The 27,212-nt window shown below is 38.8% G+C and overlaps 3 protein-coding genes across 5 annotated transcripts; 1 reads left to right on the forward strand and 2 right to left on the reverse strand.

The window, feature by feature from the left end:
* The first annotated feature begins 10,078 nt into the window (after nt 1-10,078).
* LOC104419065 (histone deacetylase 19) lies at nt 10,079-14,597 on the forward strand. Of its 2 annotated transcripts, none has more exons than XM_039301484.1 (8): nt 10,079-10,236; nt 10,546-11,092; nt 11,640-12,080; nt 12,408-12,638; nt 13,411-13,481; nt 13,558-13,618; nt 14,098-14,169; nt 14,255-14,597. In XM_039301484.1, the coding sequence occupies exons 2-8, from the start codon at nt 10,565-10,567 to the stop codon at nt 14,348-14,350; spliced, it is 1,500 nt and encodes a 499-aa protein (XP_039157418.1). In that variant the 5' UTR covers nt 10,079-10,236; nt 10,546-10,564; the 3' UTR covers nt 14,351-14,597. The 2 variants fall into 2 exon arrangements, with proteins under 2 accessions (XP_039157418.1, XP_039157419.1); XM_039301485.1 differs by having other exon boundaries at nt 10,083-10,236; nt 10,553-11,092.
* A 195-nt stretch (nt 14,598-14,792) lies between these two features.
* On the reverse strand, nt 14,793-21,072 carry LOC104419066 (chloride channel protein CLC-e). 2 transcript variants are annotated; one of them, XM_039301483.1, is made up of 6 exons: nt 20,229-21,072; nt 19,580-19,780; nt 17,911-18,377; nt 16,828-17,406; nt 16,269-16,477; nt 14,793-15,708 (listed from the first exon to the last, which is right to left on the reverse strand). In XM_039301483.1, the coding sequence occupies exons 1-6, from the start codon at nt 21,019-21,021 to the stop codon at nt 15,528-15,530; spliced, it is 2,430 nt and encodes an 809-aa protein (XP_039157417.1). In that variant the 5' UTR covers nt 21,022-21,072; the 3' UTR covers nt 14,793-15,527. The 2 variants fall into 2 exon arrangements, with proteins under 2 accessions (XP_039157417.1, XP_010028893.2); XM_010030591.3 differs by having other exon boundaries at nt 15,566-15,808.
* A 1,186-nt stretch (nt 21,073-22,258) lies between these two features.
* Nucleotides 22,259-26,889, reverse strand: LOC104419067 (ankyrin repeat domain-containing protein 2A). Its single transcript, XM_039301938.1, has 9 exons — nt 26,730-26,889; nt 26,583-26,618; nt 24,889-25,022; nt 24,334-24,546; nt 24,106-24,254; nt 23,842-24,010; nt 23,565-23,657; nt 22,776-22,915; nt 22,259-22,684 (listed from the first exon to the last, which is right to left on the reverse strand). Exons 2-9 carry the CDS (start codon nt 26,614-26,616, stop codon nt 22,585-22,587), a joined length of 1,032 nt encoding a protein of 343 aa, XP_039157872.1. The 5' UTR covers nt 26,617-26,618; nt 26,730-26,889; the 3' UTR covers nt 22,259-22,584.
* Nucleotides 26,890-27,212: the final 323 nt, after the last annotated feature.

Below are 27,212 nucleotides of genomic sequence, written 5' to 3' on the forward strand. Positions count from 1 at the left end.
ATTTGCATGTCATCCATCTAATAATGAATGCATGAAAAAAGTTTTACACATGTCATCAATTCAAGGCAAATTTGAGTAGCTTGATAGTAATGCAAAGCTACAAATGTTATACCCCTTGTGTGGTAAGGAGGGGCGGGTCAAGAACAAGTGAGGGTTGCAAGGCTAAAAAACTTCATTCCCATTCGTCCATAAAAATATTGCTTAAAATTCTAACAACCTCAAAATGAAACAAACAATATGGTTAATCTTTTAACGATAGTGAGTGAGGGTGAGTAGAGTATGAGTGAGGGTTGCGAAGCTTGAATGAGCGACCGAGCGACCACAAGTGGCAAACAAGCAAGGAGGAGGGTGAGTTGTGGGTGAGCGAGCAAGAGTCGTGAAGTTTCTAAGTGAGGTAGAAATGTTGGAGAGAACCAAAGAAAAAAAAAAGGATGTTAAGAAAAAAATTAGGTTTTTTAGGCTTTATTAAACTAGTTCCAAAACTAGTTCAATTGATCTAGTTGTTGAGTGGTTCTTCACTCAAAATAAGAAACCAAACTAGTTTCAATGAGAACCTCGAACTGGATTGATTTTTACGGCAGTCCTATCCAATTCCCAAATAGAATCAAGCTGGTTGCACAATCTTAATATTCACAAACCAATAGCAACCTAACACACCATTCAATGAATCAATTTCATGTGTCAATTTTAGTAAGTCTACCATCCCCCTCCCCCTCTCCCCCCTCAAAAAAAAAAAAAAAAAAAAAAAAAAAAGAACCTCACCAATCTATCACGACATCTTGTGCTAGTTTGAAAATCACACATCACCCAACCCATAGTGAATGTATCGAAAAACTTTTATGACGGTAATGTACCTAATGAAAACCCCTTCATTTATTGTTTCATTCCCAATTCGATAGTAATCTGAAGCTAGTTTGGTCACATCCCTTTGGTGGGTGGGAGAAGTAAAGCATAAGATAGATTGCTTACCTAAAAAGAGCGTTTCCAATTTATTAAGATTGATTTTGGTGATGCATTAAATTGGGAGTAACTCCATAAATGAGTGAGTCAAAATCACAAACTAATAATTGTTCAAAAACATCATTTGGTGAGCCAATTTTAGAAAGTTTGGGATATCATCAACTAATCCATCGTGACATGGAATACTTACTTGAAAATGCCGAAGTTCAATTGGACCTCTGGACCCACCTAGTCTGGCCCATCTCTCTTTAATGCGAGTGGTCCAACCGTAGAGTCTCCCAGTTCATCTCGGAAATCCAACGAAAGAATATGAGAAATCAAAATGCAAAATAATAATAATGATAATAAGCAAATCCTAAGTTTTTAGGAGCAAGAAAAAATATAAAACGAGATTTTTAATCCAACATTTCTTCTTTCTTCAATTGTCTTAAAAACATAAAAGGCCAATTTGATATGAGGATTTGAGGAGTGAGAAAATAATAAAACAAGATTTTTAGATCCTAGATTTCTTCTGTGTTCGGTTGTCTTAGGAACATAAAAGGCCAATTTTTTATGCGTATGATTTTGAAATTGCGCTGTGTTTCATTCTTGTATAGCTTCGCCTATAGAGTAAACATGGAGAGCGAGGGAGAGTGAGAGGGAGAGGGTGTTTTTGGTTACGTGGAAGTGCTTAGAATCAAATGTTTAGCCTTTAATTGTACAGACTTATAGTGCGTTTGGTAACCAGTATTCTTGAAAGCATTTTTTACTCTTAAATGATTTTTTATTTATTCTGTTTTCGGGAACAATTTCTAAATTTTTAAAGGCGCTTGGTAACTATCCAAAATTTTTATTTTTGGAATAGAATTAACTTTTTTTCGTTTCTTTTAACATTTTAATATTTTAATACATTTTTCTCTTTTTTTTTTTTTTCCTTTTCATTTTCTCTTCTTCTTCTTCCTTCTTTGTGGCTGATGACCAATTTGGCGTTGAGGTTCGACGAGCTTGCCAGAGCCTCACTTGACCATAGCCAGCCTTGGCCTTGCAAATCTAGGCGAGGTCAACCTCGTCGTGGCCTGGCGAGGCCCAACCTCGCGCCTACTGGCAAGGCTCAAGCCAATGAGCATTGCCTTGGCTCGATGTCGCTAGGGGCCAACGACTAGCCACAAGGAAGGAGAAGAAGAAGAAAAAAAACGAGAAGAGGAAAGAAGAGAAATTAGACTTAATTCTAATAATTATTTTTGGGAACAAATAGTAACTTTTTATACTTATTAATTATATTCCAAATCTATTTCCGTGAACAAAAAATTTACCAAAAAAAAACATGAATTTTTATTCTTGGGAACAAAAAAATTACCAAATTGATTTATTTTCTTTTTTATTATTACAGGGAACAAAAAAATAGAATTAGACACTATTTGGAGTTTTATCAAACATGTTCTTATTCAAAAGATTATAAACTATATCTCAATTTTGAACCTATGAAAGCCCAATTCGAAACTAAGACATGTGATTTAAATTAGGAAAGTCTTGATTGGACTTTTGGTTTATCAACAACCCATTGTGATTGAAGGTGAATTCTTAATTTGAATAGATTTCCTAATTTGAATTGACGAGTCGCGTATAAAAACGAGATTTTGCTTGATTATTGCATGCTAAAGCAAACCATTTGAACAATAAAGAAAAGGGAAACAAGAATACTGTTAGGGTTTTCTATCGAGGAGCTTTTCTTAGTGAATTCTCTTGATATAATATCTTGTTTCGGGTGTTGTTCAGTCATGAGAAGCATTTAATCGATTGATCATTTGTAAACTCTGTATTATCTGTAATCATAATGAATTCTTCGCAGCAAGTTCTATATGTGAAATAAGTACCGATATTCAAATTGAACCATATAATTTGATGTCCTTCGATTTCTCCAATAATTTCTTCTTCTCACCTTACGCTTGAATTGCAAGATTCATTAATTTCCATATCTTTGTGAAAACAAAATTTATTTATTTAGCGACATGGCAAGCTCTTTCAAAATGTGAAGTATGTCCAAATTTATTTAAATACTCGTTTACGATTCATCACGATTCTTATTCACAAATTTTATGGAAACGGTGGTATTTTCGCGAAATACGGAAGTCAACTTTAGTACGTTGAATAGTTGGCGAGCCTTTGTCCAACAAGTACAAATATTAAGTTGCCCAGGTTTTGGGCAGAGAAACTTGACGAAATTATTTGAGCGTTTTAAGATGTGGAGACACGCACCACAAAAAAGATTATTGCCATCTTGCATGTGAACGAATTAAAAATATTTGCTGGCATTATCGATTATTATAAGATGCATTATCATATTCACCGTTGGATAACATGTGTGCTTTAATCAAATTCATTCAGGTATCATTTATTCAATAGTGAATATATATATATATATACATGTGTGTGTGTGTGTGTGTGTGTGTGTGTGTGCATACTTTTACACTGATAATGCAACTAATACAAATCCACCATTTATGGTTTCAAGGCAAAATTCGAGCAACTCGATAGTAATTTGAAGCTGCATTCTTTACACCCCTTTGATGGGTGGGGGAAGTAAACCATAAGATAAGTTGCTTTAAAAAACAAAAAAGCATCATTAGCTTGGTTTTAAGTATTGCGTCAAACTGTAAGTAACAATCGTATTCATAAACCGATAGCAGTCCAACACTTCATTAAGTAAAACCAATTTTGTGAATGAGTTTTAGTAAGTTTCGCATTCCCCCAATTAATCCATCATGATATGTGCCGACTTGAATTTATTCGCGTTTCATCCATCTAATAGTGAATGTATGAAAAAAGTTTCACATGTGTCATCAACTCAAGGCAAATTTGAGTAGCTTGATATACACTCGTTATACCATTTTGTGGTTAGTGAGCGCGAATCAAGAACAAGCGAGGGTTGCAAGGCTAAAAAACTTCATTCCCCATACATCAATAAAGATATTGCTTCAAATTCTAACAACCCGAAAACAAAACAAACAATAAAGTTAATCTTTTAATGATAGTAAGCAAGGGTTGTGAAGCTCGAACAAGTGACGGCGAGAGTCATGAAGTTTTTAAGTGAGGTAGAAATCTTGGAGAGAACAGAAAAAGAAAAAAAAAAAAGGATGTCAAGACTTTATGAAATAAATTCCAAAACCAGTCCAATTAATCCAGTTTTCAAGTGGTTCTTCATTTGAAATAGGGAACCATACCGATTTCAACAAGAACCTGGAACTGGACTGATTTTTAGGGCAGTCCAATATGATTCTTGGATAGAATCAATTTGATTGCACAACTCTAATATTCATAAACCAATAGCAACCCAAAACATCATTCAATGTATCAATTCATATATCAATTTTAGTAAGTCTAGCCGACTAATTTATCACAAAATGCCGTGCTGATTTGAAAATCACGTGTCATCCCTCCAATAGTGAATGTATTGAAAAAATTTTATGCAAGTAACAGACCTACCGAAAGCCCCCTTCGTTTATCGTTTCAAGGCCCTTTGGTGGTGACATACCTACCGTGCTGATTTGATAGTAATTTGATGCTAGTTTGGTCACGTCCCTTTGGTGGGTGGGGGATGTAAAGCATGAGATAGATTGGTTACCTAAAAAGAGCGTTTCCAACTTTAAGATTGATTTTATTGATGCATTATATTGGGAGTAACTCCAAAAACGAGCGAATCAAAATCACGAATTAATAACTGTTCAAAAACATTATTCGGAGAGCCAATTTTAGTAAGTTTAGGATTTCCCCAACTAATCCATTGTGACGTGGAATACCTACTTGAAGATGCCGAAATATTAAGTTCAATCGGGCCTCTGGACCCAACTAGCCCGGCCCATCTCTCTTTAATGCGATCAGTCCAGCTGTAGGGTCTCGAAGTTCATCTCAGAAATCCAATGAAAAAATATAAGAAATTAAAATGACAAATAATAATAATAATAAGCAAATCCTGAGTTTTTAGGAGCGAGAGAAAATATCAAACAAGATTTTTAATCCAAGATTTCTTCTCTGTTTAATTGTCTTAAGAACATGAAAGGCAACTTGATACGAGGATTTAACCACTGGGATTTGCCCCAGTGGCCACCCTTCTAACATGAAAGGGGGAGGTGAGAGGTTCAAATCCCTACCTTCGAGGGGGATGGGGTGGGGATGCGTAAGATTCAGGAGTGAGTTTTGACTCCCACGCCCTACAAGAGGCAGGGCAAAAGTCTGAGAGTGAGTGTAGAGTAGGAATAGAATAGGACTGATCAAAAAAAAAAAAAAAACTTGGTACGAGGATTTGAGGAGTGAGAGAAAATAATGAAACAAGATTTTTAATCCTAGATGTCTTCTGCGTTCAGTTGTCCTAGGAACATAAAAAGGCCTATGTGTGATTTTAATATTGCGCTGCGTTTCGTTCTTGGATTGCTTCACCGCTTCACCTCTGGTGAACACCCAAAGCGAGCAAGCGAGAGAGACCGAGGGAAAGGGAGAGAGGGAGAGAGTAGGAGTAAGCAATTCAGATTTTGTACACTCGATGAAACTTAAAACCTATCAATTGAAATAGGTTCCTCATTTTTTTAAACTTAAAACCTATCATATATACCTTAAAATCTAGAACTTATCTTATCGCAAGTTTTAGGGTTTACTCAGATTCCACCTATATTGTTTTTTTTTTTTTTTGGTAAAGGTAAAAGGTATTATAGCTTTGAACAAAATTACAAGGACTCCACCTATATTGTTAATCCAACGATTACAGTGAATTAAAATCTTCAATAACTACCACTTGTCGCTATAATTTAATGACCATAAAAACACATGGAAAATATGAACATTAATAAAGCAAAAAATTTAGTCCTAAAATAGAAGCTCAAATTAATACTTTCGGATTATACATTCATCATCAAATGATATGAAAGATCGCAAGATTATACGAAAACATGAACCAAGAAAAATATTAAAACTTATTTTATGTTCTAAGTTACATGTTATAGGTTTTAAGTTTTAGATTCCTTCAACTAAAAACCTGGAACTTATCCATCGAAAAAGGTTCTAGATTTCTCATTTTTTAGAATTTAAAACCTTAGTCTACATACTTTCAATTTTGAAATCTTTAGGTTTTTACTGATTTAGTTCTCATATTCTAAATTCTATCATAAAATCATGCTCATTTCTAAGAGAGTTCATCATTACTTTGGGCGGAGACATCTTACATAGAATACGAAATAAGTATGGAGCTTCACCGCCTCAACTGTCTTTCGGCTTCCTGACCTCGTCTTTTGTCTTTTCGCGCATCCTCTCGACTCTTCTTTCTTCTTTTTTCCCTTAACTTTGGTCGTTGTTTTCTACGATTTTACAAACCGGGTGGTTGAATCTGTGGCCCTGTTCGTTGTTGCTGTCTCCTTTGTGGTACGTTGAACGTGGCCATGTTTTTCTGTTGCGTCCCATCCAATTTGAGCAATTTATCGACTTTCCACTCCTTGTTTGCTTGACCGCGTTGCATCTGACTAGGATCTTGAAGTTCATCTCAGAAATCCCCGAGAAAATAGGAGAAACAAAACAGCAAATAATAATAATAATAATAATAATAATAAATTTAGGAGAGAGAAAATATATAAGAAAATTTTTTAATCCAAGATTTCTTCTCCGTTCAATTGTCTAAAGAACATAAAGGGCCAATTTGATACGAGGATTTGAGGAGTGAGAAAAATAATGAAACAAAGACTTTTAATCCTGGTTTTCTTCTCCGTTCGGTCATCTTAAGGAATATAAAAGACCAATTTTTGATACGTCTCATTTTAAGATTGCGCTGTGTTTTGTTTTTGGATCGCTTCGTTGCTTCGCCCTAGAGTAAACATTGAGATCAAGCGAACAAGAGGGAGAGGAAGAGGGAGAGAGTATTTTTGGTCACATGGAAGTGCTTAAGAATCAAATCCATGGTGTTTGTAAAGACTTATTCAAAGATTTATTAAATTATATCTCGATTTTGAACTTGTGAAACAAGCCAATTTGAAACTAAGATGTGTAATTTGAATTAAGAAAGTCTTGATTATCAACAACTCCATTATTATTACCAAGACTTATTCAAAGATTTATTAAACTATATCTCGATTTTGAACTTGTGAAACAAGCCAATTCGAAATTAAGATGTGTAATTTGAATTAGGAAAGTCTTGATTGGACTTTTTGGTTTATCAACATCTCCATTATTATTATCAGGTATTAGGAAAGTGGTTTATCAACAACTCCATTATTATTACCAACCGTGGGTAGGATCAGAGAGAAGCTCTGGATTTGTATTTACTTGTGAATGAGGTTAGTACAATGAGAGGAAGGAGACCCCTATATATACAAATACAAGGTAAACCGTATCCGTAGATCTCTCATCGATTTAACGGTGGAGATCACATCTCCCCAACTACTAACTACACATATTTATTACATATGAATACAATTACTATATTGCCCACCCTCAATAGTATTTTAGAAGACTTGAGAAAACCCTAGTACTCAGATACAAGTCGAGGGTCGCTTGATCCATAGATGTGTCACAGTCGTCTCTTAAAACCCTCTTGGATCGGCTTTCTTTCAAGCCGTGACACTAGTCTCTCGAGGTAAAGGGGCCCGACCCTCCGGTGTCATCCAAGCACGGGGGCCCATGGTGGAGTCATCAATTATAAAAATAAATAAAAAAAGAAACAAAACAACTCCATTATTATTGGAGTTGAATTCTTAGTTTGAATAGATTTCCTATTTTGAATTGACTGATCACATATAAAAATGATATTTTCTTGATTATTACATACTAAAGCAAACAATATGAAAAAAAAGAAAAAAAAAGAAAAGTGAAACAAGAGTATTGTTAGGGTTTTCTATGAGGAGTTTTCCTTAGTGAATTCTCTTGATATAATGTATTGTTTTGGGTGTCGTCTAGTCATGAAAAACATTTAATTGATCGATCGTTTGTAAACTCTGTATTCTTTGTTGGCATAATGGATTTCTTTGGAGTAGGTTCTTCCTGTAAAATAAGTTTTGACATTCGAACCGAACCACATAATTTGAAATCCTTTCATTTCTCTAATAATTTCTTTTTCTCGTGTTAAACTTGAATTGCAAGATTCATAAGTTTCCGTATTATTTGAAAACAAAATTTATTTTGTTAGCAACGTGGCAAACTTTTTTAAAATGTGAAATATGCTCAAATTTATTTAAATGCTTATTTACAATTCACCACGACGCTTTATTCTCAAATTTTATGAAACGGTCGTATTTTTGCAAAATACGGAAATTTACTTTAGTACGATGAATAGTTGGTTAGTCAAGAGTTCCGTCCAACAAGTATGACTCTCAAGAACTTATGGAATTAATTTAGCATTTTAAGATGTGGAGACACGCACTACAAAAAAAGATTGTTACAATCTTGCATGTGAACGAATTAAAAACTTTTGCTGGCTTTAATTCATGGATTATTATAAGATTCATTATCATATTCATCGTTGCATGAATAACCTGTGTATGCAACTAAAACAAATCCATCATTTATGGTTTCAAGGCAAATTTGGAGCAACTCGATAGTAATTTGAAGCTGCATTGGTTACGCCCATTTGATGAGTGTAAGATAAATTGCATAAAAACCAAAACACAAAAGGCATTGCTTACATATTAAGCTTGGTTTTAAATAAGCGTTAGATTCTGAGTGATAGTCGTACTTATGAACTAATAGCGATCCAACGCTTCATTCAGTAAAATCAATTTTGTGAACAAATTTTAGTAAATTTAGCATTCCACTAGCTAATCTATCATGATATGTCATGTTGACTCGAATTCATTCATGCTTCATTCAATTCATGCTCCATTCATCTAATGGTGAATGTATGAATTTTTTTTTTTACACGTCATCAATTCAAGGCAAATTTGAGTGGCTTGATGGTAATTTGAAGCTACACTCGTTATACCCCTTTGGTGGTAAGTGGGGGCGAGTCAAGCACGAGCAAGGTTGTGAGACTGAAAAATTTCATTTCTCATTCATCCATAAAAACATTGCTTCAAATTCTAATAACCTAAAATCAAAACAAACAATATAATCAATCTTTTAACTAAGTGAGGGCGAGTTCATGAGCCATGGCAAGCAGCAAACAAGCAAAAAGTAGGGTGAGTTGCAAGCGAGCAAGAAAAAATCGTGAAGTATCTAAGTAAGGTAAAAATCATGAAGAGAACGGAGAAAATGATGTCAAGAGAAAAATTGGGGTTTTTAGACTTTATAAAATTAGTTCCAAAATCAATCCAATTAATCTGGTTTTTGAGTGGTTCTTCACTTGAAATAGGGAACCGGACCAATTCCAATGAAAGCCTAGAACTAGACTAGTTTTTAGGTCGGTCCAATCTAATTCTATGATAGAATCAATCTGATTGCACAATCCTGATATCCACAAATCAGTAGCAACCCAAGACATCATTCAGCAAATCAATTTCGTATGTCAATTTTAGTAAGTCTAGCCGACTAATCTATAACAACATGTCATGCTGATTTGAAAATCAAGTGTCATCCATCCAATAGCGAGTGTATCAAAAAAATTTATATCAGTAATGTACCTAATGAAAACCCCTTATTTTATAGTTTCAAGGCAAATTTGAGTAGCTTGATAGTAATTTGATGCCAGTTTGGTCATATCCTTCGGTGGGTGGGGGGAGTAAAGCAAAAGATAGATTGCTTACCTAAAAGAGCATTTTCAACTTATTAAGATTGATTTTAGTGATGCATTAGACGAGCAAGTCATATTCGCGATTCAAACACATTACTCGATGAGCCAATTTTAGAAAGTTTGGGATTTTCCCAACTAATCTAGCGTGACGTGGAATGCTTATTGGGTTTCGAAGTTCATATCGGAAAATCCAACGAGAAAATATAAGAAATCAAAATGTAAAATCAAAACAGAAGATAATAATAATAATAATAATAATAATAATAATAATAATAATAATAATAATAATAAGCAAATCCTGAGTTTTTAGGAGCCAGAGAAAATATAAAACAAGATTTTTTATCCAAGGTCTCTTCTTTGTACAGTTGTCATAGGAAACATAAAAAGGGCAATTAGAGCGAGAGAAAAATAAAAGACAAGATTTTTAATCCAAGTTTTCTTCCGCGTCCGCTCTTCGTAGGAGCATAAAAGCCAATCTTTGATACGTCTGGAGTGCACACCGAGAGCGACGAGCGAGGGAGAGGGGAAGAGAAGGAGAGAGAGAGTCCGTGAAAAGCTTCAAAAATCATTACTTTGGGCGGAGACATCTCACACAGGTATGGAGCTTCGCCGCCTCAACTGTCTTTCGCCTTCGTGACCTCGTCTTGACTCTTGTGTCTTTTCGCGCATCTCGACTCTGGTTTCTTTTTCGTTTTTGTCGACTCGGGTCGTTGTTTTCTAGGATTTCAAGAATTGGGTAGTTGAATCTGTGGTTGTTTTTGTTGTTGTTGTCTCCTGTATTGTATTGTGGGCATTGAACGTGGCCGTGTTTTCTTGTTTTCGTCGCATCCGATTTGAGCAATTTGCCGACTTTCCGTTCCCCGTTTGCTCGAGGCGTTGCATCTGACTAGGGTTTTACTGGGTAGGAAACAGAAGTGACGAGTGATGGATACTGGAGGGAATTCTCTCCCGTCTGGGCCTGATGGGGTGAAGCGGAAGGTGTGCTACTTCTATGACCCGGAAGTCGGCAATTACTACTACGGCCAAGGGCATCCGATGAAGCCGCATAGAATCCGCATGACGCACGCCCTGCTGGCGCACTATGGCTTGCTCCAGCATATGCAGGTCCTCAAGCCCGTCCCCGCGAGAGATAGGGATCTCTGCCGCTTCCATGCCGACGATTACGTTGCCTTTCTTAGGAGTATAACCCCCGAGACGCAGCAGGATCAGCTGAGGCAGCTCAAGAGGTTCAATGTTGGAGAGGATTGTCCTGTGTTCGATGGCCTTCACTCTTTCTGTCAGACTTATGCCGGAGGCTCGGTTGGCGGTGCCGTGAAGTTGAATCACGGTCTCTGCGATATCGCTATCAACTGGGCAGGTGGGCTGCATCATGCTAAGAAGTGCGAGGCTTCTGGATTTTGCTATGTCAATGACATCGTGCTTGGCATATTGGAGCTCCTTAAACAGCATGAGGTTTGCATAATCAGCATCTGTTCATTTAAATGCTTTATCATATGACCTGCTTTCATTGGCTTGATTACGAGTCCTGGAAACGATTGCTTGTGATTTTGTTTATGTAAATTACAGTAGAAGAATGCTGTGTAGCTGTTATCTTGTCTAATCATTAGAGGCTTCCTATTTGATAGATTTAAAAAAAAAAAATCAGGGATGGAGTTTTCTCTATTTGGTTAATGGATTTAGTTTGCTAACTTCTCCTTCCCTACCCATCATTTGAGAACGGTAGCACTACTGTCAATCATGCTAATCATTGGGGTGGAATGGTCCGTGTGTCATGTATTAGGGAGAATGCATCTTGTTTAGTTTTGTTTATGTTCTCAAATAAAACCTTTTTGTTCTAATGATTAAAGCAAAAGACATTAGGTATATTTATCATGTTATGTCAACGGCATTTACTGTTAGATTATGAGTTAACTAATCCACATGGCCAACTATGACTCATAATATCTATCATTTTCTCTGTTTAAGTTCCTTACTGACTTTTTATCTGTTAAATTTGCAGCGCGTTTTGTATGTGGATATTGATATTCACCATGGGGACGGTGTTGAAGAGGCTTTCTACACAACTGATAGGGTCATGACCGTTTCATTTCACAAATTTGGTGATTACTTTCCTGGTACTGGCGATATACGTGACATAGGATATGGCAAAGGGAAATATTACTCCCTCAATGTTCCATTGGATGATGGGATTGACGACGAAAGCTACCATTCTCTGTTCAAACCAATAATTGGAAAAGTAATGGAAGTGTTCAAACCCGGTGCTGTGGTCCTTCAATGTGGCGCTGACTCTCTGTCAGGAGACCGATTAGGATGCTTCAATCTATCAATCAAAGGACATGCAGAATGTGTCAGATACATGAGATCATTCAATGTGCCAGTGTTGCTGCTAGGAGGCGGTGGTTACACCATTCGTAATGTTGCTCGTTGCTGGTGCTATGAGGTATTTTGTTGTTCTGATGTTCTCTGGAGCACTTTTAATCACACTATAAATCATTAGGTTTCATTGGCTAGTGGAAGGGCCAGGTCTTATAACCCCTCTTGTTCTAGAGTCCAGACATGGGATTAGACATAAGAATCTTAATGGTGAAATGGAGTTCTATAAGCTATTATTGTAGGCAAACTCTACAAGCGATATACTATCCCTTCTCATCCTATCCAGCTGGCATACACTCTTGTCATTGTTACTATTTTCATGTTTGAAAATAGAAAATTTGTACTGTTCTATTTGAGTAATTGCTTTGTCATTAATTTGGTATCTTTGAGGCAGACTGGAGTGGCCCTTGGACTTGAAGTTGATGATAAGATGCCACAACATGAGTATTATGAATACTTCGGTCCTGACTATACACTTCATGTTGCTCCGAGTAACATGGAAAACAAAAATTCGCGACAATTGCTTGAGGATATAAGATCGAAGCTTCTCGAAAATCTCTCTAAGCTCCAGCATGCACCCAGTGTCCCATTCCAGGAAAGACCCCCTGATACTGAGCTCCCAGAGGTTGGTTTCTCTGGTTAAATATGCTATACTCTATATAGTGATTGCTTATGTTATGTATGGGGAACAATCTGTTGGATGATATGGTGAATGCTTTTCCCTTGTTTTATCTTATCCAAGTTTTTATGTCCATAGACGCATGTCCTCTTGATGATCAAGGAAAAGAGATTTCTTGTTGATGCCATCTTTATGATGAAGCAATAATCATGAATTCTGTTTTATCTGCTGGAGCAGCAAAATGCTGTGAGATCCCCATTCTTTTAATTGGACCCATCCTTTTAGCTAGTTAAATGGACTGTTGTAATATAAGTGGCAGCTTTGCCTTACTCAGATTAGGGCTGGTCATTCATGTGCTTGTGTCATAATGGGGTTTTGTAATTGTTTCTAATCGTATCATTGAATAAATTTACGTCTTTGCTAATTATGCTCTACGACATGTATGTTAAATTTGTGTAACTTAGTATTGCTTTTGGGTTTGTCATATAATCATGTGTAAACTCGTTAACTCGTGTTGTTAATTGCCAGCACTAACTTTGATGTGTCAAGATTTTTTCTAATATCTCTTCCCTCAAATTCCAAGTGTCTCGTATGCTAAATATTCACGAGTATGTGATATTGGTAAAATAACATTCCTACGATTGCATTTCTGGAAGATCTTGAATTTCAAACATATCAGTTTGTGGCATTGGTTTAATTGCTGGTTGCAGGACTGTTTCTTCCTAACTTTATGGAACTTGATTGTTTGACTAGATTTTTGTTTTTTTGTAATTTTTAGGCTGATGAAGATCAAGAAGATCCGGATGAAAGATGGGATCCAGACTCTGACATGGATGTTGACGAAGATCGGTATGTTTTTTCTCCTCTCCATTCATTTCCATCTTATTTCACTGTTTTATCATTAACTGAACTTATAATATTGCAGCAAGCCCCTGCCTAGCAGAGTAAAGAGAGAACTAATAGTAGAACCTGAGGTCAAAGACCAGGTTGGTCCGTTTCTTATCTAAGTAATGTGTAATTTTAAGTACTATTCGCTTTAATCGACATTTTAGTTTCAGATTTGTAAGATTATCCTATCCACCTTGTAAGTTTTTCTTTTTGTCCCCTCTTGTGTGAAATTGTGGATATCCATCAATTATAGTCCATGCATTAGTCTTTGAATTTTTGCAGCAACACCCATTTTGCGAGATGTTTTGAGTAATGCCGCACATGTACACAATGTGGAATTGAATCCTGGGATGTCAAAATGCATAGATAACATCACTAGCCTGAAATAATGACTTGTCGGTGATGGCCAACTAGCTTTAGTTTACAATTTTTTAAACTCAATTTCGTATGATTCAAAATCTTGAAAATAACTTTGTTTCTCTGTCATATGGCTGAGGGAAGACTTCTTTTTGTTTGAGGTTCTTTTGCTTCTGGTACTGCGATATTTGACCTAATTACTCTGCACCTTCTATTGCAGGATTCCCAGAAAGCATCTATAGATCATGGAAGAGGGCTTGACACAACACAGGAGGATAATGCATCTATAAAGGTGACTGAAGCTGTAAAATACATCACCATCGTTCATTTTGATCAATGGACTGGCATAATAAGCTCCATTCGTGTGGTTTTTGCAGGTCTCTGATATGAATTCTATGATAACAGATGAACAGAGCGTGAAAATGGAGCAAGACAATGTGAACAAACCATCTGAGCAAATATTCCCTAAATAGATTGTCCATTGTTGGTAATTGACTTGTAATATGCTTCTGTGGCAAATTATTAAAGCTTATGATGTCAAAACGTAGCTCTTTTTTGTGTGAACTATCATGCTAAATTAAACCTCAGCAAATACTGCTTCCTTGTTTTATAGATCCAGACATTTCGATTTTGTGTAAAGTTGACAGTTAAGCTATTGAACTCCCAGTACGGTTCGTTAGATTTTAAACTGATCAATGAAATCTTCATAGTTTTATGATAGAGGTTATGTATGGTTGATTATCCAAGTTCCTAATACTGGCTTAAAATTTTTGTGGTAGTGGCATTTCTTCTTAGTCGTTGCAACGATGTGACTATATACAGTCTGTTGTTTTGATGATATTTGCACCCATCCCACTCTATATCTTGCCGATTGCACCAACAGAACAACTACAGCTGAAAAAACCACAAGAGACATTTAATCAGAGATTTTTTCTTTATTCTGTTTCACCGGAGCATGGGTTTCACCGTGCGTGCAAGACTGTACGACGCAATAACACAACTTGAGAGGTTTTACAGTGAGAGTGCCAGAAATCATTATGGGATCATCAGGACAAGGTTTAAGAGTAGTCCAGTGATCCTTGTCAGGAACATGCCATGCTTTAGATGTCGGAAAACTTCGCATTATGCAGCAGGTAGCACGTCATGAGATGATGAACAAGAAACATCCCATACTGTTGTCTGATTATATACAGTGCCTATTCAAACTGCATTTATGTTTCCACTATCACCCTGATTCGAGAAAAGAATGAATGGTACAAGCATGTTGAAATGATACCCGAGTAAAAATTGGTGACTGGAAAGTATAATGAGAGCTTCATGTCAAGTATGGGCTGTCCCCGTCCCTCTCTAATTCTCATTTGCAGAACCATCGGGCGAGTTCCAATATTAGCCCGCAGCAATTTGAAAATGGAGTTGTCATAACATAGTCTGCTTCTCGGTTCCTGGGTTTTATGGCATAGAGCACCATCTGAAATGTACGCTCGTCACTGGAACGCATCTGATGCGGTCGAACTCCCCAGACTTCAGCAACTGCTAAATTACCCAAGCTGCTAAAGAGTTTCAGACACCATAGCAGTCCCTTTCTGAATTATGACTACTCCTTTCCACGCCTTTCTGTAAAGATGGATGTGAATCTCATCTCTCTAAGCCTTATAGACCCAAAGGTAGTTTCAAATTAGCTGGAAGAAGTACCCATTGAAGCAGCCAGATACAGTTCACGGTGATCGAGCAGAACCACCTAGGAAGTTGCTTTGCTGCTTTCAAACAGGGGTTTGGTCTGTGCCTGTGCTGCTTTATACCCGACTTTTTGTCCATCTTGTAATGATAGGTGCTGTATAATTAAAGATTTCACATGGAGACATTCATTGTCAAGCACTGATGATCACAGGAGTGAAGCCTGTCATTTAAATAATTCTTTCATCGCTAGAACTCTGCATGGAAAGGGAGAAAAAGAAAGGAACGGAAATCAAAATAGATAACTATGCGTGCGTCTCTACACTAGTGCGGACACACAAATGCAGCATATCACGCACTCACCCACAAATAGGAAAAATGAGACATGCGAGTGCACAAACAGAGTCGATACTTTCCCATCTCACCTCTGGTATCTGAGCAGTAATTCTGTTCTTTATGAGGACATACATAAAAGCATTAAACTTGTAGACATGTTTGTCATTACCCTATATTCTCCTCTTAACATTTTGTTTATTGAATTGTATCAGTAAAGTTTCTGACAAAACCCTAATAAATTACAGCCACTTCTGCAGCTGCTGCTTTTCACTGTGAAATTGTGAAAATAATACGTGAGCCAAGTGAAATAAGACCATGTGTTTTCTTGTGAACTCTAGAGGGAGTTATCTATTAGAGAGTACTTGAAGTTGGGGATGAAACCTGCACGTCAGGCTGATGCACTCTCTGTCCAAAAGACCAACAGGGTGTCCACTATGATCTTTGATGTGCTCTGAAACGACTGCAGCATGGCTCAAGCCATGCCTGTTCATACTTGTACGAGCATAAAGAAGATTCATGCTAGGAACTGCCGTCCAGGGGACTTGACATTTGCCATCCTCAAGAGAGCACAGTTCAGACACTAAAAGCTCCTGTGAAGAAAAGTCGACATGTGAATAAGGGCACTAGTTGCAGAAGATTCAGTCTGGCAAACTCATATGTTTACGTTTTTTTTTGGGTAAAAACTCATATGTTTACATTGTTCTTCCTCACTAAACTTCACACTTGGCCATTTTGTAACCGCTTTGCTTCCTTATATCAAAATGATTTCCAGGGTCGTTTTTCCTTACATTCAGTTGATTTTCAGGGTTAGGTATGTCGAGGAATCTTTGCACTATTACTCTAGACTTGTAGGATCAGTCACATTATATTCCATTCAAAAAGAATTCTTAAAGCACATTTGAAGCTAGATATGATAGTAAAATCGAAAAGAAGTGCCAACCTTTGGTTCTTTGCTTCTTGTAGTAGAAGATTTGCCGAATCCTTGAATGTCCTCTAGTGTAAGTAGCCCGACCAAAATTCTATCATCATCAACGATTACTGCACATGATTGCTTCTCTGCAAGCATGAGGCTCACAGCTTCTGACAGCAAAGTTCTTCCTTGGACAGTGACATATCTTGTCCTCATGGCCTGCGAAACCAAAACTCTCCCTTCCAACTCTTCAATTCCTTTAGTGGGTTCCTCCAGACATAGCGAACTTTCGACATCACAAAGGTTATAGGTGTTTGTAGTTGTTTCAGTAAGTGTGTAAGAAGAAGGTACTTCACTACTGCTGCCAGAAGTTCTAAAATTTTGAGTTACAGGAGCATTTCCTTCGTAATTTTTTGTGGCATCCTTGTCATCTAGCTTACTGTCCTTGCTGTCTCTTCTTTTGGACTGTCCAGATGTAATCAATGAAGACAATCCAACAGCCCCAAGTAGTGGTAGAACTATCCGATAGTCCTGTGTCAGTTCAAAAAGCAACAGAACTGAAGTAAGAGGCACCTGACAGACCCCCGCCAGAGTAGCAGCCATTCCCACCTGCAACAAATTTTTCTGTCATTGGGCATTTTGATTTTTCTGCATAAAGATGGCACAGGACTCTAAAATCACAGTGAAGTGGATTTTTAAGTGATTTTACACTGCCACATTTGCCGCATGGTTATGTTTACACAAGAACCCAACAAGATGTCAAGGTAATATTTCCATAATGCCAACCAACAACCTCAAGCCTAAGCACTCCAAATGTAGGGAAAACTCTCTCTTGTGGGTTGACTGATATAAATGAATCTTATTCCCATAGATTTGTTACAACTTCTTGACATGAAATATGCATTGGCAAGCATCTGACACCTTTCTGGTCAGAATATGCCGTGGAGAAAGGCTTGTTAGCATGCGTGTTTCTCCATACATACATAAATCTCGTCAACTGTTGACATGTTTTTGTGTATGTCAATCTAAAAATCGACAGTGCTGATGACAATTAAATTATGGAGAAGAATCAGGCCATATAGTGCTGATGACAATTAAATTATGGAGAAGTACCAGGCCATATGCTTGAGGTGATGCCACATCCAAAATGGAGAGAGGGACTATTGCATTCAACTGGGAAAGTACAGAACTAATTAACTTCCCGTACGCTGTCCCAGTTGCTGCACCAATAAAAAGGGAGGGGGCATAGTAACCACCTACTAATCCTGAAGCGCGGCACAGAGAAGTTGCTAGTATTTTAACAGCTACTAATTGAAGCAATAGATCAGCAGATAGACCTTTCACAAATGGCCGAGATTCCAACAAAATGTCAACATTCTCAAAACCCCAGTAGAGTATTTCAGGATATGCCAAGGCTATAAGGCCAACTGTTAAGCCACCCATTACAGGAAAGGCAGCCCTTGGCATTCCGGTGGCTTCATGAATATTGTCAACGATGACCAACATATATGATGTACATCTAGACAATGCCAATGAAACCAAGCCGCATAGGGCACCCAATAGAAGATACAGTGGGAGTTCTGAAAATGAATTGAACAAATTCCAGATCAGCAAAAGTAGAACTGTTGTTTCTCCAAGATTTGAAGTTAAGAACAGAAATGCTCATCAGATACAGTCATGCATAAATCATGTGAGCAATCCAGATTCTTTAGCCGTTCACCACATGAACAACAAGGTCACAAGAGGTGGATGGCATGTTTACCAAAAAAGAGTCGCACCAATCTTCTGCAAAACAAGACAGAAGGACTAATAGTAGCAACACCTGTGTCCATGACAGCATGAGAAGCATTGACATAGAAAATAATTTTCATGATTACTATCCACAAAGCTAAAGCAACGGTGAAATTATATAAGAATAATTTTGATAAATAGAGTCCCTCTAGCCACTTGAAGAGTTACTAGAACGAGGCAGTCTGTGAATTTCAAGTCAGCGCTTGCGATGTCAGCAGCAGCAGCTACTTTCTTGTCCATTCAATCAGTGGAAGAGAGACTTAGTAATTGCAATTAGTGACCCAAAACTTGAATCAGTGTGCTTGAGGACTGCTGCTTTAGTGCAGCAGAAATAGAAGCAAGTAGTTGCATCCATGGTACTGCTCTAGATGTAAAAGAATGGTTACAGATGTACCAAAACCAAGGTTAAAATTCCTGATCTGGGCAATGAACCCTCAGAGTTGAATGCATTCCAAAACTAATCTTTCTAATGTTTTAGAGTATTCTCAAGAATTGCATTAAGCTAGTAAAGTTACATTAACACAACGCTCGAACTATGACTTGTAAAAGGCCAAACATTATCATGCTTCTACATTATCTGCATCCAAGCAAGTGGCAGATGGCAAGCAAAAGGCAATTGGGTGAGGCATAAGTCTTAACCGTCTTCTACATCAATTTCAGTGCCTAAACTTTAGAGTACTTTTAGACTTTAAAATTTAGGAAGTAAAACTCCAAGATGGAATTAGAAGCCTTTCGAGGTTCTCCATGCATGATTATTGAAGCCCACGATGAAGTAATTTTAGCCTCCAGATGGCTGATGCGTGTCAAAGTAAACATGGTTTAAGAGAGAGCAGTGAGCACATAATTCATCAAGAGAATTTGGCGTGTGGTTTCTTTCTTTTTTAAAGCAAATTTAACATGTTTAGCGGAAAAGATGTCTAACAGAAGCCTTTAGAGACTGAACAATAAGCATGTCTATGTAAGTGGTGTCCATTGATAATGCACGACTTACCCCCAGGTGATCGGAAGTCATATAGTGGGACTTTGAAGGCCGGTTGAGAGCCAAGACCGACTTCTGATACTATCGAAGCGATGACAGCACTGAGGATAACCATAGAGGTCGTATTTGTAAGTGAGATGGATAAATCTGCTGGGGAGGGCCATAAGACAGACTCCACAGCAAAAAAACAACCAGCAACAGCAGCATTAAAACCTAGACACAGACGAAACAAGTATCAGAATTCAAGAGAAACATTAGGAGGCGTTTAGCCAGAACTCCTTAATCATAAGGATGCTACAGGGCAACTTCCCTCAATGCCGATTTATACCCACCTGTTTCAGATATTCATATTATAATTCTTCCTTAGGAATAAAATATGAATTAACGCTGAACTTATGGAACTCCCAATCTCTTAGCTAAATTGCTTTGCATTGTTAGTAAAGCTTCCTATGAAATAAAAACATGAAAGGATATTAAACAAATGGAACTGTTAATCTCTTAAACTAAACTACCTTGCATTGCCATTGAAGCTTCCTATATAAAACCCTAACAGAAAACCCCGAACAGATAAACAACCCTTCTGCAGAAACTGAAAATTCCTATGTATAGGGCGTGTTTGAGCGACTCAGAAGGCACATGGGCTGTCCAGTTAAATATCCACCTGAGGAAATTCCAGCAGCAGACCCCGCCGCCACAAGCGAGAGCCTTCTTTGCGAACTCTTATCAAACAGTTTGCCGACGCCCTTCGCTACCGACGCTCCAATCTCCACACTGGGACCTTCCGGGCCCAGAGAATTCCCAGTACCTAAAGTAACACAAGCAGCCGCAGCCTTGAGGAGCGGCCTCAATCCGGCCTTCACTACATCTCCCTCACCGACCTCTTCTAAACCAGCCCTCACGGCGTTCAGCGCCCCCACGATCAGACCACCGCAAGTAGGGACAAGAATGACCCGCGTCCAGATAGCCTCAACGGGCGCTTCTCTGAGCCACGAAGCTCCCCTCGAAGGTATCCCGTCCCAGAAAAAATCGCGAATTTCGTGAACCCCATTGTTGAATAGCACTACGCTGATGCCAGTCAAGAGACCGACCAAGCAAGAAGACACGACGACCCAGTTCCCATTTTCCTGTGACAATGCTTCTTGAATCACGCTTTCCACGACGCCGCCTCTGCTTCTCTCTTGGGTGCGCTCTCGCGGGCCGAGAGCGTCGTCAGCGCTATCGTCTTGAAGAAGGGACGAGTCGTTCTCTTCATATCTCGAACAGCGAATGTGGACAACCCTGCTGGCGGGAGACGAGGATAAAGATGAGCGCTTTGAGAGCAAGGACGATGGTGGCGGAAGTGACGGAGAGGATTTGGGGATTGGGGATTCGGAGAAGAGCGGAAGCGGAAGTGGAGGTTGGCGCGAGCTGGAGATGAGCAGTGAATGATGGAAGCTCGCCATTGCTGTTTTCATTTTTGCTTCAGGCGCTGTTTCACGGATAAGGAGGAGCAACTAAAGCCACAAGAGTGTATCGCCGAGATCGAACCCAACTGTAAATAACTGCTCCAGGACTGACCCGTAAAATGTTAAATTAACTTGAAAACCCGGGCAGTTTATGTTGTTATTATTATTATTATTATTATTTTCGGTCTATGAGCTTTCTTCTTGTAGTCTCAATCTTAGTTTATCCATCTATCCAATTATTGACACGACGAAAGATATTATCAAAATCATTGTTTGTTAAAAATAAAAATATTAATCCACTAGTGGATAGCAGAGTTGGTTCGACTTTGAACACTTTATCGCAGAGGCCCTAGAATTGAAACTCCACAACTTCATCGCAGAGTCCTTGAAGTGGAGGCCCGTGGTGAAGTCCTTGATTACCAAAAAGCAAAACTATTATTCACATAATACTTTATGATTCAAATGATGCTATCCTCCATAACGACCTGAAATTTTATTTGGTATGATAAAATGGAATAAAGTGGGGTCATAAAATAAGCAAGGATTAAAACGGATTACAATGAAGATTCTAATCTCCATATGTTTGATGAATTTTGAGAATATGGAATGTAATTCTCATATTTGTTTGTGATAGAAGTTTTGATGGGATAAAATGGAATGATAATGGGATTCTCCTTACACTTGAATTTACTTAAATTAGGCTAAAATATATGATGTGATTAAATGCTGATTGTAATTTAAAATTAATTAACAAAGACGATAATCATAAAATACGAAAGTTCAATTAGTTTAGTAAATTCATTTTCCGAATACATAATTAACTTAATATAATATTGTAGTATTAATTTAATGTACTGAAATTTTCAATTAGATGTTCACCTCTAATATCCGTTCATACTATGGTTATCCACTAAACTCATAAATATAACTAAATTAATCCATATATCTATGTTCAACGACATGTACAATCAAATTATATCTTATAAAATAAATTAGTCATTGTAGTTTATAATCATAATTTCCCTTAATTTGAATGTTCATGATGATGAGTATTTACAACTGTAAATCTAGATTTATAAATTATAAAATTTCACAATCGATATTTTAGTTTAAAATAGAAATAGAATCACGACTCCTCCATAATCCCATTCCCAACCAAATCACAGGGGTGAAAGGAAAGGGGATTCCAAGGATTAGGTGAATGTGCAATTGCATGATCGTATTGAAGAATAAAAGGACCAAGGTCTATTTTGACCAATTCCAGCCGCGATTGAGGCCGAAGACCAGAAACATTATTGCATCATTGCCCACGCTTGCCAGGTGAAAAATAAAGGCACCAACAACACTGCATCGTCCCAATAAACCCACCACCCACAAATCATCCTATGGAAACATTGTTTGCTAGCTGCGGCATATAAGATTGTGATTGGATTTTAGACAATAGAAGACTGCAAAGATGACCTCAATATATGGAGGAGAGGAACCCTTATGCTCAACGAGAGCTAAAAGGGTCCAGAAAGCAACATGTACTGAAACCAAGCACGCCGCATTGCTGCGAAAATGTGTTCTTTTTTACAGGAAAGCATCCTTCTCGAGCAGCTTTAGCACCTCATGCTGGTTGTTCAGCTTTGCGACATCAATAGGAGTCTTGCCATCCATGTTCTGCAGAGTTCTGTAATGACGAAGAAGAACGCAATAAGGGACATATAAGGGCAGATAATGCTCATGAAGTACATAATCATATTCAACGGGGCTGGACTTACACAGCAGCACCATTCTTCAACAGAAGTTCCACGCACTCTTTCCTACCATAGCCAGCCGCATAGTGGAGAGCAGTGTTTTTGTTCTTATCCAGAGCATCCACTCCCGCTCCTGCTTCAAGAAGGACCTGAGCACACTTCTCCTGCAAATCACATACATTGATGAAACTCAACATCTATTCCAAAATTTAACTTAGTTGAGTCTGACAAAATTAAGTACTCAGAACACCTCCAGTTTGATTAGGTCCAGAGATAATTCATGTCTAAGCAACTTGTATACTAAACCAAACCAAATAGGGTCTAGAACCAAACAGAAGCAATGGGAACGGTTCCACCCAAACTGTGCACCGATTTGGAGAAGTAACCCAAACCACATCAAAACAGTGGATTCAAGGGTGAAACTGGGCTCAATTGCTTTGTGATTGTTGGCACCATACCTGGAGCTGTAATAAACTCTCAAAAAGGTACAGACCATGTAAATCCTTTTGGATTAATGTTATGGCTTGTCAAAGCCAATGCATGCCAATTTCTGCCATGGGCTCACTGTTCCAACATTATCTGACCATTCTAAAGAATATTCAACGATTCACACCAAAGATAAAGTGCCACCAAAAAAAAGATAAAAAAAACCAATTAAATTAGGCAGTTCCGTTTATTCTTGAAGAAATTTGAGACTAAACTGAAAGGCCAAAAAAGGGTATTGTCCAAAACGCCCCTTGCACCCACAGAACCAAAAGAACCAAACAGACCCAAAAATTCAGCCTATAAGTACAAACCCTTTTTTGCTCATACCTCTCCATATCCACATGCGAAATGCAATGCTGTTCTTCCTTCAGCATCTACTTCATCCTTATCAGCACCAGAAGTGAGTGCTTTCTTCAAACCCTGGTACAATATAAAGTCTCTCAGTTTTCTGCACATAGGCTGAAAAGAGATGTGTCCTGCAGGTGAACCATCTCATGGGAAAAACGCTTCAACAACCAAGCAATCACTATCAATCTTCTTTTGGTCTTTTGATCAAACAATAGTACTTAAAACAATCATAAGGCAGCTTCAATAGATGCCATACCTCCACATCACCAGCACTAGCTGTTTGGTGAACTATAGGCTCATCCTCATTTCCTGAATCATCTTCTTCATCTGGAACAGAATTTTGAGCAGAAGTTGCTGCTTCTCCTGTAACTGCAAGACCCATTGCTTCACCCAGCTTCTGCAGAACATCTTTATCGTTCCAGTACCTAAAGCATCACATGTGGACAAAATTTAATACAGCAACAGTTTTCTCCACAATTTAAGCTAGATATCCAAAACATAAAAGCTCTAGCAGTGGTACCTCATCATGGCAGGAGGACCCCCCTTCTCTATTTCTTCCAAAATATGCTTTAAAGATGGATCGTCCTTGATGCGCGCCATCCGTTCCTCAATCTGTTCTTTTTGTGATGGATTCGAAAAATTCTCAAGCATGCTAGACATGGCAGGATCCTAAGAAACAAATAGAATTAATATCCACCTTTCCTTCCTGACATTCTTTATTAGGACCAAGAGCTTAAGCATATTGTACCTGCATCAGTACAGAACCAAGCCGCTCAGCCATGGACATGAAGTCAGGATTATCCATGACTTGTTGGATGGTCGACATGTACTGTTGACTATCAAACTGAGGAATACCTTCATCTTCAGTTACACCTTGAAAAGTCTTCTGAAGCTGCTCTGCCATTTGGTTGAATGCGGGGTCCTTCGCTATCTGTTCAGCTAATTCCTTGATACTAGGATCCTACACAAACATATATTGGTAACCATCAATAGCGATTTATAAACAAAACCCCTACGGGACAAAACAGCAAGTTTTGCAAATCAACTAGTGAAAAAGGAGATCAAGAAACTTGACACATCAGGGAAGAAGAAAAAGTGAATCTGGGAAATGCCCATAACTGGTGTTATTTACTCTAAATTATCAAGCAGACACTTAAATTGTCGACATCACACTGAAGTAACAATTCCAAGATAACAATAGTAGCATTCATTTCAATCATATCACAGAATTTGATATGATTTATATAAGTAGCCCAATCACCATCGGTTAGACAAATATTGAGTGGAAGTACAAATTACATACATTGAGCATGTTGGACATGGATGAGAAGTCAAATGGATTGGCTCCACCCAAATCAACTCCTGGCAGAGGAGAAGCCATGCCTTGACCTGATTGTGCCTGCCCCTCAGACAACTCAGATGCAGAAGACTTCCCATCTGGATGAAGAAAAGGAATGCATGAATTTATCATACAACACGCACACTCTTAAAATTAAAGTCAAACACAATAAGAAGTACTGCACCCCAATGGATATCATAGAAACAAAACTTCACATGAAGCACCATATGCGCCTTTCCTGATACTCATATATATTTCAGATGCCCAAATTTTCTTGAGATGGTTACTTCAGGAGATATGCTTTATCCTTAGTTGGACCAGAAAGATAAGGGAAGATTTAGACCAGTGAGGCACTTTCATGAGATCTATTTACATCATCAGCATGTTCCTCCCATTAGAATTTCATTACACCATTTGTCATGACAAACTTAACCAGATTAATCTTGGAACAAAAAAAAGAACGAAATCAACACACCTGCACTCACGCACGAGTGCCTGCACATATATATATGAGCACAAGCTGGTGCACCATTCATTCCACATATTCAAGACATTCGTTTAGTAACACCCAAAGCTACCAGTCCTACCAAACCGTCCGTTAACCACAAACCAAAGCAGCTCAGTCAGAAGCTGTATGTCAGAGCTAAAACGATCCCATAGAACACTATCTCAATCGAGGGGTGCGACAACACAGCATAACACAGGTCAGCCATCATTTTGCCACGAAGCGAAAACCAACAAAGCAGCATTTCCCAGCCAAACACTGCAAAACCTCAAGCAGCAACCTCATTTGCTTTCAGTTTCGCACCAAACTCCACCCAAACCATCCCCCAAGCACAACATGAAGGCAAGCAAAAACAAATAAAGCAGCATCCCCCAGCCAAACACTACAAAACTTCACGCGGCAACCTCAATTGCCTTCAGATTCACATCAAACTCCACCCAAACCATCATGCAGCACACAAAGGCAAGCAAAAACTAATAAGGCATCATCCCCAGCCAAACACAGCAAAACCTCACGCAGCAAGTCAATTGCCTTCAGATTCGGACCAAACTCCACCCAAACCATCCCCCAAGCAGCACATGAAGGCAAGCAAAAACTTAAAAAGCAGTGTCCCCAGCCAAACGCTGCAAAACCTCACGCATCAACCTCAATAGCCTTCGGATTCGCACCAAACACTCCATCCAAACCATCCCCCACGCAGCACACGAAGGCAAGCAAAAACTAATAAAGCAGCATCCCCAGCCAAACACTGCAAAAACTCACGCGGCAAGCTCAACTGCCTTTGGATTCGCACCAAACTCCACCCAGATCATCCCCCACACAGCACGCGAAGGCAAGCAAAAACTAACAAATCAGCATCCCGCAGCCAAACACCGCAAAACCTCACGCAGCGACCTCAATTGCCTTCGGATTCGCACCAAACTCCACATCCAAATCATCCCCCACGCAGCACACCGAGGCCTCCCCGATGCCATCCGTACCTCAGCAAGGACACCGCAAAACACCGCAAATCCCCCACCGCCAACCTCAGAAATGACCGATCCAGTCACCAAAACAGAAACGGACAATCACCATCGCGACCGAAATCAAAGTCAAACCGCGAGCGAGAGACCGAGAGAGAGAGAGAGACGCGAAGCAATCAAAGGAAGCTTACCGGAAGGAGCGTCCTTGGCCGGATTCGAAGCCATGCCTGCAAAAATCGAGCTCGAGATGAAAACCTAAAAAAGCGAATCGCTAAGAAGAAGAAGAAGAAGGAGAAGGAGGAGAGATGGAGAGGGGGAGGAAATCGGTAACTGAATACCTGACGAGCCGAGGGAATGAGGAGGAAACTTGACGAGGAGGGGATTGGAACTGCGATTGGATAGAACGGGGGCAACGAATCCTCTCTCTCTCGCTCGCGAGATTCAATAAACCCTATCGCCGAATCGATCGAGCCCGCGAGCGGATTAAGCTTCAACACGTCACGGCTTTTATATTATTATTATTGTTATTGTCGTTAATGTTTATATAATTTTAAATCCCGGATGGGGACGTGCGGGCTGCGGAGCGGGCGATTCGTGGCTACCAGGTTCCGGATCCGAACCCGAGGCGAGGGAGAGAGAGAGAGAGAGAGAGAGAGAGGGCGGGTGCTTCGGTTCGGTGGGCCCCACCGAACGGTCATGCCATTGTCTCCTGTCCTTTTCCCATGTGATGACGAACGGCTCGTCCAGCTCCTGGCAGGATACCGACCACCCGTCGGCCCATCTTTCTTTTCTTTTTTTCCTGTTGGCGAATCGATTGTTTT

Source organism: Eucalyptus grandis, chromosome 9, assembly GCF_016545825.1.
Source record: "Eucalyptus grandis isolate ANBG69807.140 chromosome 9, ASM1654582v1, whole genome shotgun sequence".
NCBI lineage: Eukaryota > Viridiplantae > Streptophyta > Magnoliopsida > Myrtales > Myrtaceae > Eucalyptus > Eucalyptus grandis.

Coding starts and splice junctions, on each gene's coding strand:
- LOC104419065 (XM_039301484.1), top strand. CDS start 10,565: ATGGATACTGGAGGGAATTCTCTCCCGTCTGGGCCTGATGGGGTGAAG. Junction 11,093..11,639: donor AGCTCCTTAAACAGCATGAG/GTTTGCATAATC, acceptor TTAAATTTGCAG/CGCGTTTTGTATGTGGATAT. Junction 12,081..12,407: donor CTCGTTGCTGGTGCTATGAG/GTATTTTGTTGT, acceptor TCTTTGAGGCAG/ACTGGAGTGGCCCTTGGACT.
- LOC104419067 (XM_039301938.1), bottom strand. CDS start 26,616: ATGGCTTCGAATCCGGCCAAGGACGCTCCTTCCG. Junction 23,658..23,841: donor CTAGTGCTGGTGATGTGGAG/GTATGGCATCTA, acceptor ATATTGTACCAG/GGTTTGAAGAAAGCACTCAC. Junction 22,916..23,564: donor TCGCATGTGGATATGGAGAG/GTATGAGCAAAA, acceptor TGTGATTTGCAG/GAGAAGTGTGCTCAGGTCCT.
- LOC104419066 (XM_039301483.1), bottom strand. CDS start 21,021: ATGAAAACAGCAATGGCGAGCTTCCATCATTCACTGCTCATCTCCAGC. Junction 19,781..20,228: donor TGCTGCTGGAATTTCCTCAG/GTGGATATTTAA, acceptor GTCTGTGTCTAG/GTTTTAATGCTGCTGTTGCT. Junction 16,478..16,827: donor CAAGAAGCAAAGAACCAAAG/GTTGGCACTTCT, acceptor TTTTCTTCACAG/GAGCTTTTAGTGTCTGAACT.